This window comes from Puma concolor, chromosome A3, assembly GCF_028749965.1.
Source record: "Puma concolor isolate L17-30 chromosome A3, mPumCon1.1.hap2, whole genome shotgun sequence".
NCBI lineage: Eukaryota > Metazoa > Chordata > Mammalia > Carnivora > Felidae > Puma > Puma concolor.
The window spans coordinates 61219294-61232471 of NC_141669.1; the positions used below are offsets into that span (position 1 = coordinate 61219294).

The following is a 13178-nucleotide window of genomic DNA, read 5'->3' on the forward strand; positions in this document are numbered from 1 at the left end:
GTTTTTAGCTACTGGCTCAGGAGACTGAGTCAAATTGGGGTAAGGACTTGAGGTCTGCAGAGCTGGAGACCACCAGGAGATGGAATGCTGTTCCCAGGTAGATTGGCTCAGGGAAGACCTTTTCCTATGCTTTGATACCAATGCAAAGTCTCGTGGTGACTTCTTTGAGAGGTGAAGAATGGGAGCCCCTGTGCTTTGGGTGGACATAGTGATGCCCTTTTTTAAGATGTGGAGAAGGGGGCGCCTGGGTGGTGCAGTCGGTTAAGCGTCCGACTTCAGCCAGGTCACGATCTCGCGGTCCGTGAGTTTGAGCCCCGCGTCGGGCTCTGGGCTGATGGCTCAGAGCCTGGAGCCTGTTTCCGATTCTATGTCTCCCTCTCTCTCTGCCCCTCCCCCGTTCATGCTCTGTCTCTCTCTGTCCCAAAAATAAATAAACGTTGAAAAAAAAAAATTTAAGATGTGGAGAAGAAGGGTATCTCCTGTGCTTTAGAGGAGACCATTCTTGGGAATGTTGAATACTGATGTGGGGTAGGAGAAGGGGGTGTAGTGTTATGAAGACCAGCACCTCTGAGGAGGAGGAGAGAGAGAAGGAAAATGGATTCCTTTACTGGGTGATGAGGAGGGACTTCCTCTACTTCAAGGAAACCCTCTTCCTTCCCCTTTTGCTTTCGTGGTGAGAAAGGCCTTCCTCGAAGTCACCTACCTCACCATTTCTCAAATGGGACCTCTTCAGTAAGTAACTCATCATTTTCTGAAGAGGAGGAACAGAGTCAGATGAAGACTGCTGGTTTTGTCATCTGGTTTGGTGTCTCTACTGCACAGAATCTGCAGCAGCCGTTTCGCCACCGTTACGGTGTTTAGATTCAGAAAATTCTACTTTTCTCCACTTCGGGGCTGGCGAGAGGGCCTCTTTGCTTATTACCTTTATATTTTGTCACTTTACCTGAAGTTCTCCTTGGAGATACAGAAACACGAGTTTTTCTGATATAGCCTGGCTGCTGGGGTGTTGGAGAATGATGAATTTTTGGCGGTGGAGTTGCTGGAGGTGTTGGCCGGTGTCTTCACGTTGGAGGGCTTGCTGAAGGATATAACCTACAAGTTTTTGAGGGACCTGGATGCTCTCTTGGGAGGCTTCTTTCTGATTGGACAAGACAAAGTGTACAATGAGCTACTCCTAGACAAGGATGCTGATGAATCCTTTTTTGTGTCTCACTGGAGAGCTTTCCCTTCTAAGCCTTGGTGGAGTTCTTCAAGGAAATAGACTGCCACCTCCTCAGGCATGGCGGTCTTCTAGATGAATATAATCGTGATGGGATCTGTGCACCCTCTAGGTGGAGTATGAGGAGAGTGAGATCTTGGTCAAGTCGTCTTTTTTTCCTTTTCCTTTCCTCCCCCACCCCTCTGAAAAGTTTCATAGGCTCTGGTACAGGTTTCGGCAGGGGAACTTTAGGATGTCACCAGTAGAAGTGGTGACTTGTACTGAAGGTTCTTTTTATTGTTCCTAAAGGTTCTGAGAGTGCTGGAGTTTTCTATTTTCCTGGAGCAAGGAAGGACTCTTGGTCCTTGGCTCTTGGTTCTGATGGGGAGATTGAACATGACTACACGTTATCTCATGACTGGGCAGGATTGTCTTCTAGGGAAAGGAGACATGGATTAGAGTCTTTCTGGGTTTCAAGAAGCATTCTCTCCCTTTTCTCTCTGCTTTTTCTTTTTTTTTAATTTTTTATGTTTATTTTTGAGAGAGAGAGAGAGAGAGAGTGTGTGTGTGTGTGTGTGTGTGCGCGCGCACGCGCATGAGTTAGGGAAGGGCAGAGAGAGAGGGAAACACGGAATCCAAAGCAGGCTCCAGGCTCTGAGCTGTCAGCACAGAGCCCAATGTGGGGCTGGAACTTGTGAACTGTGAGATCGTGACCTGAACTGAAGTAGAGTGCCTAACCGACTGAGCCACCCAGGCGTCCCTCAGCTGCTTTTTCTTATCTCTCTTATCTTTGTTTTCATCTTGCTTTTTCATAGATGCCTGTTTTTCATTCTGTCTCTGTTTTATTTCTTCTTTAGGTCTGGGAAAGCAGATGGTCTTGTAGGATGATGGGCCACAGTTCTCCCATAAACTTAGCTCTCTAGCACTTTATTTTCCATTCAAAAGCTCCATCAGTAGAAGGATGATTCAAAATCATCCATCAGATGATTTTCATAATTCTGGGTTCTGGATTCTCCAAATATACCCAAGGGAGTTGGGCCAGAGCCATAATGGGATGCTCACTCTGCTATAACCTAATAAAGTGACAGTACTATGTACTTCAGGTGCAAGGAATATCTTCCATTTTGGTTCAGTACTTCACTTCCAATCGATTGGCTTAACTCAATTATAACATTCTCATCAAACCCAAGGATTTCTTTTACTCATTTTGTTCTCCAAGCCTTTGTAACTTCCAAATTTATTTTGCTCATATCTGCCAATTTTTCTAGGCATATTGCACATTTCAGCTACTTTAGTAGCTTCTGTTTGTTGCTGAAGCAAAGATTTTACTTTGCACTTGTTCTGCAGAATTGCAGGGTCATGTTGTTCTGACACCACTCCCCTATTCCAAAGTGCACCAGGCTAGATCTTTATGAAGTTATTTTATATACTTAATATATCATTTATATTTATTTAGTGTATATTTTAATTGGTTTAAAGCCACTTAATATATTAATATAATTATATATTAACTTACAGTAACATTTTTATGGTAACAATTTTAATTTTTTTTTTAAAAAAACAATTTGTTTAAAGTTTATTTATTTTGAGAAACAGCATCAGCAGGGGAGGGGCAGAGAGAGAGAGAGAGAGAGATTGAGAATTTCAAGCAGGCTGCATACTGTCAGTGCAGAGCCCAATGTTGGGGCACAAACCCAAAAACCATGAGATCATGATCTGAGCCAAAATCAAGATTTGGATGTTTAACCGACTGAGGCACCCAGGTGCTCCTAATTTTTTTAAGATTGTATTTTTAAGTAATCTACACCCATCTATCTCTATACCCAATGTGGAGTTCAAATTTACAACCCAGAGATCAAGAGTTGCATGCTCTACTAAGCCAGCCAGGTCCCTATGAATTGGTCTTTTAAACTTAAAGTGATGGAGAAAATGCTAATAATGCAGAAAAACTTAAAAGTCTGTGGTGACTGCAGCTATTACATTGTGATTAGCACAAAAAAAATTAAGGAAAATTCTTCCAGTATTAGAAAAGTATTTAATCTACTTCAGCAAAGAAGGTCTCACAACTTTGACAAACAAGTGAAATTGTGACATACATCTTGAATGGTTCACTTTCATCTCATTAAACGTAAGGATCAACCAACATTCATTTTGGAACTACACTGTTGATCAATTGCAACTGTAGGTAGGCTACAGATAGAAGAGTTAAATATATGGCACAAAAACAGACACTCAGATCAATGGAACAGAATAAAGAACCCAGGAATGGACACACAATGTATGGCCAACTAATCTTTGACAAAGCAGGAAAGAATATCCAATGCAATAAAGACAGTCTCTTCAGCAAGTGGTGCTGGGAAAACTGGACAGCGACATGCAGAAAAATGAACCTGGACCACTTTCTTACACTATACACAAAAATAAACTCAAAACGGATGAAAGACCTGAACGTAAGACAGGAAGCCATGAAAATCCTTGACGAGAAAGCACGTGAAACCTCTTTGACCTTTGCCTCAGCAACTTCTTACTCAACACGTCTCCAGAGGCAAGGGAAACAAAAGCAAAAATGATCTATTGGGACCTCATTAAATAAAAAATCTTCTGCACAGCTAAGGAAACAATCAGCAAAACTAAAAGGCAACCGACGGAATGGGAGCAGATATTTGCAAACGACCTATCAGATAAAGGGTTAGTATCCAAAATCTGTAAAGAACTTATCAAACACCCAAAAACCAAATAATCCAGGGAAGAAATGGGCAAAAGACATGAATAGACACATCTCCAAAGAAGACATCCAGATGGCCAACAGACACATGAAAAAATGCTCAACTTCACTCATCAGGGAAATACAAATCAAGACCGCAATGAGATACCACCTCACACCTGTCAGAATCGCTAACATTAACAACTTAGGCAAGAACAGATGTTGACAAGGATGCGGGGAGACGGGATATCTTTTGCACTGCTGGTGGGAATGCAAACTGGTGCAGCCACTCTGGAAAACAGTACAGAGGTTCCTCAATTAAAAATAGAACTACCCTATAACCCAGCAATTGCACTACTAGGTATTTATCCAAGGGATACAGGTGTGCTGTTTCGAAGGGGTACATGCACCCCAATGTTTATAGCAGCACTACAGACAATAGCCAAAGTATGGAAAGAGCCCAAATGTCCATCAATGGATGAATGGATAAAGAAGATGTGGTGTATACACACACACACACAATGGAGTATTACGCAGCAATCAAAAAGAATGAAATCTTGCCATTTGCAACTACATGGATGGAACTAGAGGGTATTATGCTAAGTGAAATTAGTCAGAAAGATAAATATCACATGAATTCACTCATATGAGGACTTTAGGATACAAAACAGATGAACACAAGGGAAGGGAAGCAAAAAGAATATGAAAACAGGGAGGGGAAAAAACATAAGAGACTCTTGAATATGGAGAACAAACAGAGGGTTACTGGAGGGGTTGTGGGAGGGGGCATGGGCTAAATGGGTAAGGGGCATTATGGAATCTACTCCTGAAATCATTGTTGCACTATATGATAACTAACTTGAATGTAAATTTAAAAATACTAATAGTAAATAAAAAGAATTCAATATGAAAAAAAATGAAAGTAATATTAAAGAGTATAGTGTATTTTATTTAGAAGTTATGGGCTACAACCCTTTATACAGGCATACCTTGGAGATATTGGTGGTTTGGTTCCAGACCACTGCAAAAAGCAAATCTTAAAATAAAATAAAGCGAGGCACCTGGGAGGCTCAGTCGGTTGAGCGTCCGACTTCAACTCAGGTCACAATCTCACGGTCCGTGAGTTCGAGCCCCGCGTCAGTCTCTGGGCTGATGGCTCAGAGCCTGGAGCCTGCTTCCGATTCTGTGTCTCCCTCTCTCTCTGTCCCTCCCCCGTTCATGCTCTGTCTCTCTCTGTCTCAAAAATAAATAAAAACGTTAAAAAAAAATTAAAATAAAATAAAATAAAGCAAGTCATATGAATTTTTTGGTTTCCTACCTAGTACATATAAAAGTTTTATTTAAATAAATAAATAAAAGTTATATTTACATCATACTGTAGTCTATTAAGTATGCAATAGCATTATGTCTTTTAAAAAGTATATACCTTAATTAAAAAATACTTTATTGCTAAAAAATGCTAACCGTCATCTGAGGTTTCATGGAGTTATAATCACTGATCACAGATCACCATAACAAATATAATAGTTTTAAAAGTTTGACATATTGTGAGAACCACCAAAATGTGACACATAGAGATAGGAAGTGAGCAAATGCTGTTGGAAGATGGCTGACAGACTTGCTCAATGCAGGACTGTAATTTATAAAAGTTGTAAAACACACACACGCACACACACACACACGCTCAATCACTTACTCACCTTCCCCCGGACAGGTAGTCATTAACCATTTATCAGCATTCCACTCCTGACAGCTGGCAGCCAGCCATGGCACTTAACGATTCTCCAAAGTGTTCGATCCCAAAACATGCTCTTTCCAGGGAGCTCTAGCCAATGATTGAGATGGCAGGACTAGTGGGGTCTGGTCATTTCTGACCATTGTAGAACTCTTCCATGAACAATCTTTATGCTGGAGCTCTCTTTTTAGCTGGCTAAGACTTTCTTAGCATTACACTGCAGTTTTAAACTCCTCCTACATAATTATTCTCCTTTCCTGCTCTTTCCTAAAGTATCAGATTGTATCTTGGCCTGAAGACTTTTCCTACTCCTTTTATCTTTCATAGGAATTTTCCCAGTAAATCTCTTGCATTTCTAACTCCTTTTTGGTGTCTGCTTCTTGTAAGAACCAAACTAGGAGAGAAAAAAAAAAAAAAAAAAGAAACAACCCAAGTAACCATCAACAGGTAAATGGATAAACTTTAAAAAGTGAAAAAGAGGGGTTCCTGGATGATTAAGATGGTTGGGTGTCTGACTGTTGAATGATTTCAGCTCAGGTCATGATCTCATGGTTTGGGGGATCAAGCCCCAAGTCAGGCTCTGCGCTGACAGCGAGGAGCCTGCTTGGGATTCTCTCTCTCCCTCTCTCTCCCTCTGTCCCTGTCCTGCTCATGCTCTCTCTCTCAAAATAAACATTTAGGAAAAAAAGAAAAGCATACAAATTTATTCAAAAAAAAAAAAAAAACAACCCCTAAAAAGTGAAAAAAGACAATGCTAATAGTGCAGATTAAATTTAAGAATATTCCTTATCTGTAACTATTACATTATGGACAGCACAAAAAAATTTAAAAATGAAAATACTTCCAGTATTGGAAAACTATTGTCTCTTTCAGTAAGAAATACTATTCAGCACTTTAAAAGGAACAGACTGCTCATATACACAACATGAATGAATATAAAAAGAAATTAGTATGCTGAGCAAAAACTCTGAAAGCCCAAAAGAGTACATACTTTATGATTCCATTTATATGAAGTTCTAGAACAGTCAAGGGGATGGAATGGACAATAGGCTGGGAAGGGGCACAAGAGAGCTTTCTGGGATGATGGAAATGTTCTATATCTTAATAGGGGTACGATTTCATGAGTGTATGCACTTGTCAAAATTCATCCAACTATGCATTAAGATCTATTCTCTTCACTAGGTAGGTTACCTCTCAATACAAAAGTATGAAAGTTCTTCTTGTGATGATGTAAGATTTGTTATTCTGTTCTTGTAGATCTGTCTGTCCATTTCTGCTCTATATACTTTGCAGCTATATCATTATATATCTTCAAATTTAGAATATTGTTGGTGAGTGGAAACTTTTCCGCTCTTCTACTTAGATACATGACAGTGTCCTCCACACTCATTCCTTCTATTATATTCTAATCTTCCACTTGCCGTGCTTCGGTATGGAGTCTTGTCTTGCTGTTTGGGGTCAGGCTTACACTAAATCCCGAAAGGGGCACCTGTGGCCATAGAACCATCTGCATGCGAATGACTAGAAGTCCCTATTCTGGTCACTTGGGGCGTCCATACCTTATGAGCTTCTAGCTCTGGCTTCTGCTCAGAATCCAGCCAGCATCTGTTCCAGTGTGCAAAGCAAGTCTTAGCCAAAACAAAGAACAGCCTGAAGGAGGTGGGAAAGTGGGGGATTTTGCAGGTGCTCACACTCCAGCCCTGTCAACAAGAAAGGCTTGGTAAAAAAGGGTTCAGGGGCACTGGCTCAGTAAGGAGAGCCTGCCACTCTTTATCTTGGGGTCATGAGTTCAAGCCCCATGATGGGTGTAAAGCTTGGTAGAAAGAAAGAAAGAAAGAAAGAAAGAAAGAAAGAAAGAAAGAAAGAAAGAAAGAAAGAAAGAAAGAAAGAAAGAAAGAAGAAAGGAAGGAAGGAAGGGAGGAAGGAAGAAAAAGAAAAAGGAAGGAATGAAGGAAAGAAAGAAAAGATTAAAAAACAGGGCTCAGACCTTGGAGATACGTAGGTTCTAGTTATCACTATACCTTAACTTCATGGTGGCTATGGCTGGTTGTAGGGCTGGGGCTGAAGGAGGCTGAAGGAGGCTGAAGGATAGGGAGGTGAGGGTAGGAGCAGCCTCAGACTGAGGTAGTAGGGACTTAGACTTCAACACACCTATTTTAAGGCTAGGCCTCTCTTACAGCCACCTGACGTAGAGGGAAGTCACCATTTGAAATGCCCAAATACCAAGTGGGAGCTGTTGATGGGGTGTGTTTGTGGTTAGTGTTCGGCGTTTGCACCCTTCAACCCCACCACGATGAAGGGGATGGAACCAACCAGCGAACACCTGGTTCCTACACCTACACTACCACTCACTGTTTGGTGGGCCAGGCCCCACCCAACTCTGGACTTTTATTGGTCAAACCAAGAAAAAAACCCATGTGGTAACTAGAAGCCTCCTTCGGATTGGTTGATTGCTGCTAGCGCTCAAGTCAATCAAAGTAGAATATACCTCAGTCCTTCCCAGTCTCTGGCTCCCAGGGGAGCCATGTTAGATTAACAGATGCAAACCTTGCCTCTGTTCTGAGATTGCCACACAATAACATCTGCTTTCCTCTTCAGACGCCGTCTCCTCCTAAAGTGTTATTTCAATGAATGAAAATGCGCTTTTTTTTTTTCCTACAAAACGAGCTGGTTCATTGGTGTAATGTGAGAAGTGTGCATTTAGGCGGTGAAGCGCGAAGCTGGCGAAGAGGTGCCCTGTTCTGCCCGCCAACCCTCTAAACCTTCAAAGATTTAGTACTCACTCCCACTATCCAGAGACGCTCATCTCGGGTTTCCCGCAGCCAGAGGGAAGTTTGAAGGCCTTTTGGCCCCTGGCGGTCCCTGTAGCGTCCCTAGTTACCGAGCCCTTAGTAACCGCCCGCCCCAAGGAGCCGCCCGGTTGCCGGAGGCCGAGCCAGCTTCCCCACTGCAGGCCCGCGCGGGCGCACAGGCCTCAGCGGGGAGGCAATGGCCGCCTCACACCGAGCGGCGACGCTGGCGGCCTCCAGTCTCCAAACCCCGGTAAATCCCAGCACCGGAGCGCAGGTCGCCCAGTACGAACGCGAAGAACCTTTAGAGGCTCTGGGGGCGGAGGCCGTGGAGGAGGAGAAAGACGAAGAGGAGGAGAAGGAAGTGCGGCCGGCGCGGGCGCGGGTAATGCGGGGGCGGGAGGTGGCGGGGGCTGGGCGTCCGCCGGGTGCAGGTGGGGGTTGGTTGGCGTTCCGGCAAAGTGAGGCTGGGAAACGCGGCGCCCTGTCCAGCTCCTCCCTACACAGTAAATCTGGCCCGCCACCTTCTTTCTGCCCCCCCCCCCCCCACGGAAACTACTCTAAACCGAGGCGTTGAGAAATTTTTTAATTTTCACCGAAGAGGTTGTTGTAAAAATTTCTTGGAGAGCATTTACTTTATTTCTAGAGAGTACAGAGTACAGAAGTTTATTCCTTTTGCTCCAGCATCTGTTGGGCATAGTTATTTCTTTTTCTTTTCAACTTGGGGAAAACTGATGTCCTCAATAGCGGATAGCCCATAAAACTCAGGTGAATCCGCTGTGCTGTCAGGTGTGTTTAATTGTCGCCTTAAAGTCTTGGTTATTAGTGCATTGTAACACTGCCCATGAGAGGCGGTGTTTAAAACCATTGAAGAGTTCAGTGGGCAGATCATATACAGATTAAAGTTAAGCATCCAGAGAAGCAAACTACCGAGGTTCTAGTTTCCTAAACAACTCCTCAGGGTGAGACAGGCTTTTCACTGACCAATTTTCAGCGTCACATGTGTCCTGAACCTGCCCATCAGGTAGAGGGCCGAGTCTGCCATTTATTCTCTTCGCTTAAAAGACTGGAACATTGAATTTTAATTCTCATGTGCAGATATTAACTTCCTTACCCCCAGTTAATGATTATTAGCACTATTTGTCTAAAGATTCTCAGATACAAAACATTATGGCCTATGACTAATGAAAATCACTGGATATTTTGGAATTCTAACCTTTTTACACTAAAACTGTTAATAAGAAAATCTGGGGGCGCCTGGGTGGCTCAGTCAGTTGGGCGGCTGACTTCGGCTCAGGTCATGATCTCGTGGTCCCTGGGTTTGAGCCCCGCGTCGGGCTCTGTGCTGACAGCTCAGAGCCTGAAGCCTGTTTCGGATTCTGTGTCTCCCTCTCTCTGACCCTCCCCGGTTCATGCTCTCTCTCTGTCTCAAAAATAAATAAACGTTAAAATAAAATAAAATAAAATGTTTAAAAAAAGAAAAGAAAATCTGTAGCAACATCTTTTATGGTCAGTATTTCACCGACAGATAAACTACTTGAGGTGTAAAGTAAAGCAGATTAAGACCCTGAACAAGAACCAGCGTCAGAGTCCTGGGAACAGTTTCACTCATGATAAAGTTTCCCCACAACACAAATCTCAGTAGCCAGCAAAGGGAGCAAAGTGATGGAGGGAAAAGATTTGAATAGAGGAAAAGGATTGGGAGTCGGATTAGGATCCATTCTCTGCCATTTGCTAAGTGATATTACGATATAACTCTCTTTCTTGTATGTAAAAAAACTATAATATCTCTTTTGTCTCACCAGGATATTAGGAGAACCAAGTGAGAAAATGTGTGTCATATCTAAAGAATGATTTATGTAAATTTGTATTAATAATAACAGCTGCCGGTGAGACTGTCATTTGAACAACTTGCCCAAAGATTAAATTCTCCTTTGGCTTGCTGTGGTATAGGAGTCAGTCATTTCTGTAGTTGCAGGTATACTTCCTGTGCCCATATTGGGCTCTGAGGCCAGTTCTCTGAATCTAGCTTCAGTTGGAGATAGCACTTCATAGGCCCTGTTATGTGATTGATGATGACATGGGTAAAACAATATTCTTTAATTCACATTTAACCTTTTTCAAAAAATATCAAGCAGTTATTAAGTGCTAGTCACTGACTATTTAGTTGTGAATGAAACAGACATAGATCACATTGTCACAAATACAAAATGAATAGTCAAATGATTATAAGATGAGAATTACCAGCTAAGAAATGAACAGGCTTCTATGATTAAAAAAAGTAGTCGGGCACCTGCTTCTGCTTAAATGAGTTAACATTTAAGTTGATGCCTGGTAGATGAGAAAAAGCAACGATTTGAAGAGTAGGGGCAGAAAAAGCACTCATTCCAGGCAGAGGGAACAGCGTGTGCAGATGCCCTGAGACTGAAAGAGAGCTTTGTGTGATTAAGGATCTGAAAAGAGAGAGTGGGAGACGGGAGGGGAGCTGAGAGGAGAGGAGAGGCAAGGAGAGATGAGTTTGGAGAGGTTAGCTGGGCCTGATCATTCAGGGCCTTTTAGACCAAGATAAGTGTAGTGTTTATTGTTGGTACATCAGGATGTCCTATGAGACTTAAGAGATCTGGCATGTTTCTTTTTACGTTTTTAAAAGATGACTTGGTGGCTTTGTGGAGAATTATTGGAGACTTTGACAAAGCAGAAGTAAGGGATTGGTTAGGAGGCTGTTGTAGTGATTTAGGGGCCAAAGGTGGTAGCTTGGACCTAGGCCAGGGGACATGGCAAGAAGTGGACAGATTTCTCTAGAATGGATAGGATTTACTGTTAGATCGGACGTGAAAGCTAAGGAAGAGGAAGGAATCAAGAATGCTCATTCCCAGGTTCCTGGTTTGACCAGGTGTATAGAAAGGAATGCCATTATTTAATTGGGGATAACTGGAGAGGAATAGGTGTACAGTCTGGGTGGGAACTGAGATTTCCTTGATTCTGAGATGCCTATGAAACTACCAAGTGGAAATGTGTAGGAAGCAGTTGGGCCTATGAAATCATAGTCCTGGGGTCTGCACTATAGATTTCTGTCTGGGAGTTTTCAGCATTTTAAAGACAATGGGAATGGATGAAGTCACTAAAGGAGAGAGTACAGAGAAAGAAGAGAAGGGGCCTAGTATAGAACTCTTAAGAACCTAGCATTTAAGGGGTATCTGGGTGGCTCAGTCAGTTCAGCATCCACTGGCTCAGGTCATGATATTATGGTTTGTGACTTCGAGCCCTGCATCAGGCTCTGTGCTGACAGCCTAGAGCCTGGAGCCTGTTTTGGATTCTAAGTCTCCCTCTCTCTCTGCCCCTCAGAGAGAGAGAGGGACCGAGTGCCACCAGGGGAGGGGCAAATGCACATTCCCTAAGGTGACACAGAGACTTTCAGTCCCTCCTCCCTTTGTTCTTTGGCACATACTCACTGTAAAGCCTGTGAAAATAAGCCCATGAAATGGAGAAAGGAAAAAGAACCATGAAGTGAAGTGAAGGTTTGGGACTCCATTGTTGGGGAGGGTTCGTACATATTTTCGATAGGTTGTAAACCTACTGTTAACTAGACAGCTCAGCTTTTATTTGGTATTTCTGAAAATGAATCATCTCCCTTCTCACAAGCCTACTAAAAAAAAAATATATATATATATATATATACATATTAAGGAGCACCTGGGTGGCTCAGTCGGTCAAGCATCTGACTCTTCATTTCAGCTCAGGTCATGATCTCAACGGTTCGCACTGACAGCGCAGAGCCTGTTTGGGATTCTCTCTCTCTCACTGTCTCACTGTCTCACCCTGCCCCTTCCCTGCTCATGCTCTCTCTCTCTCAAATAAATCAGACTTTGTATAAAAAAAAATATATATATATATATATTTTTTTTTTTTAATTTTTTTTTTCAACGTTTATTTATTTTTGGGACAGAGAGAGACCGAGCATGAACGGGGGAGGGGCAGAGAGAGAGGGAGACACAGAATCGGAAACAGGCTCCAGGCTCTGAGCCATCAGCCCAGAGCCCGACGCGGGGCTCGAACTCACGGACCGCGAGATCGTGACCTGGCTGAAGTCGGACGCTTAACCGACTGTGCCACCCAGGCGCCCCTTTTTTTTTTTAAACAAGGGTGCCTGGGTGGCTCAGTTGATTAAGCCTCCGACTCTCTTGATTTGGGTTCAGGTCATAATCTCACAGTTTGGTGAGTTCGAGCCCCTCATTGGGCTCTGCGCTGACAGCATAGAGCCTGCTTGGGATTCTCTCTCCCCCTCTCTGTCCCCCTCCCCCGACTCATGCTGTCTCTGCCTCTCTCAAAATAAATAAATAAACTTAAAAAAAAAAAAAAAAAGAACTTAGCATTTGATAGGTAGAGAAAAAGGGGGCAAAAGACATTAAGGACCAGCTACAGTGGTCAGCAAGGTGTGCAAGTTTCCTATTCATTGGCTTTGGTGATGAGGGAAAGGGTTAAATGCTGCTAAGGGAAGGGAAATTTCATCCCTGAAACAGGAGCGAAGGAGAAAAAGGGCACAAAAATGGGCAGTCTTGTAGGTGGGAAGATGAGTGAACTTCCCTCTGATGGTTTCTGTCCTCTCAAAGAAATAGAAGAGTTATCATGGGTAGTTGGGGGCTGGGTGTGAGAGTAGTAGAAGAGCAAGGGAAAGAAAGGTAAGCAGTATTGCTGGGGGAGGACAATTGCTGGAGTATTGCTCCAGGAGTATGTGTGGAGGTGCCAGGCACA

General features: G+C 43.0%; 1 protein-coding gene across 2 annotated transcripts in view; it reads left to right on the forward strand.

Moving 5' to 3' along the window:
- Positions 1 to 8529: 8529 nt before the first annotated feature.
- FAM161A (FAM161 centrosomal protein A) overlaps positions 8530 to 13178 on the forward strand; it is a 28781-nt gene continuing 24132 nt past the window's right edge. For both annotated transcript variants that reach the window (XM_025932404.2, XM_025932405.2), the window contains exon 1: positions 8530 to 8811. In XM_025932404.2, the coding sequence (XP_025788189.1) occupies positions 8626 to 8811 (186 nt within the window). In that variant the 5' untranslated portion in view covers positions 8530 to 8625. The remainder of the gene's footprint in view (positions 8812 to 13178) is intronic.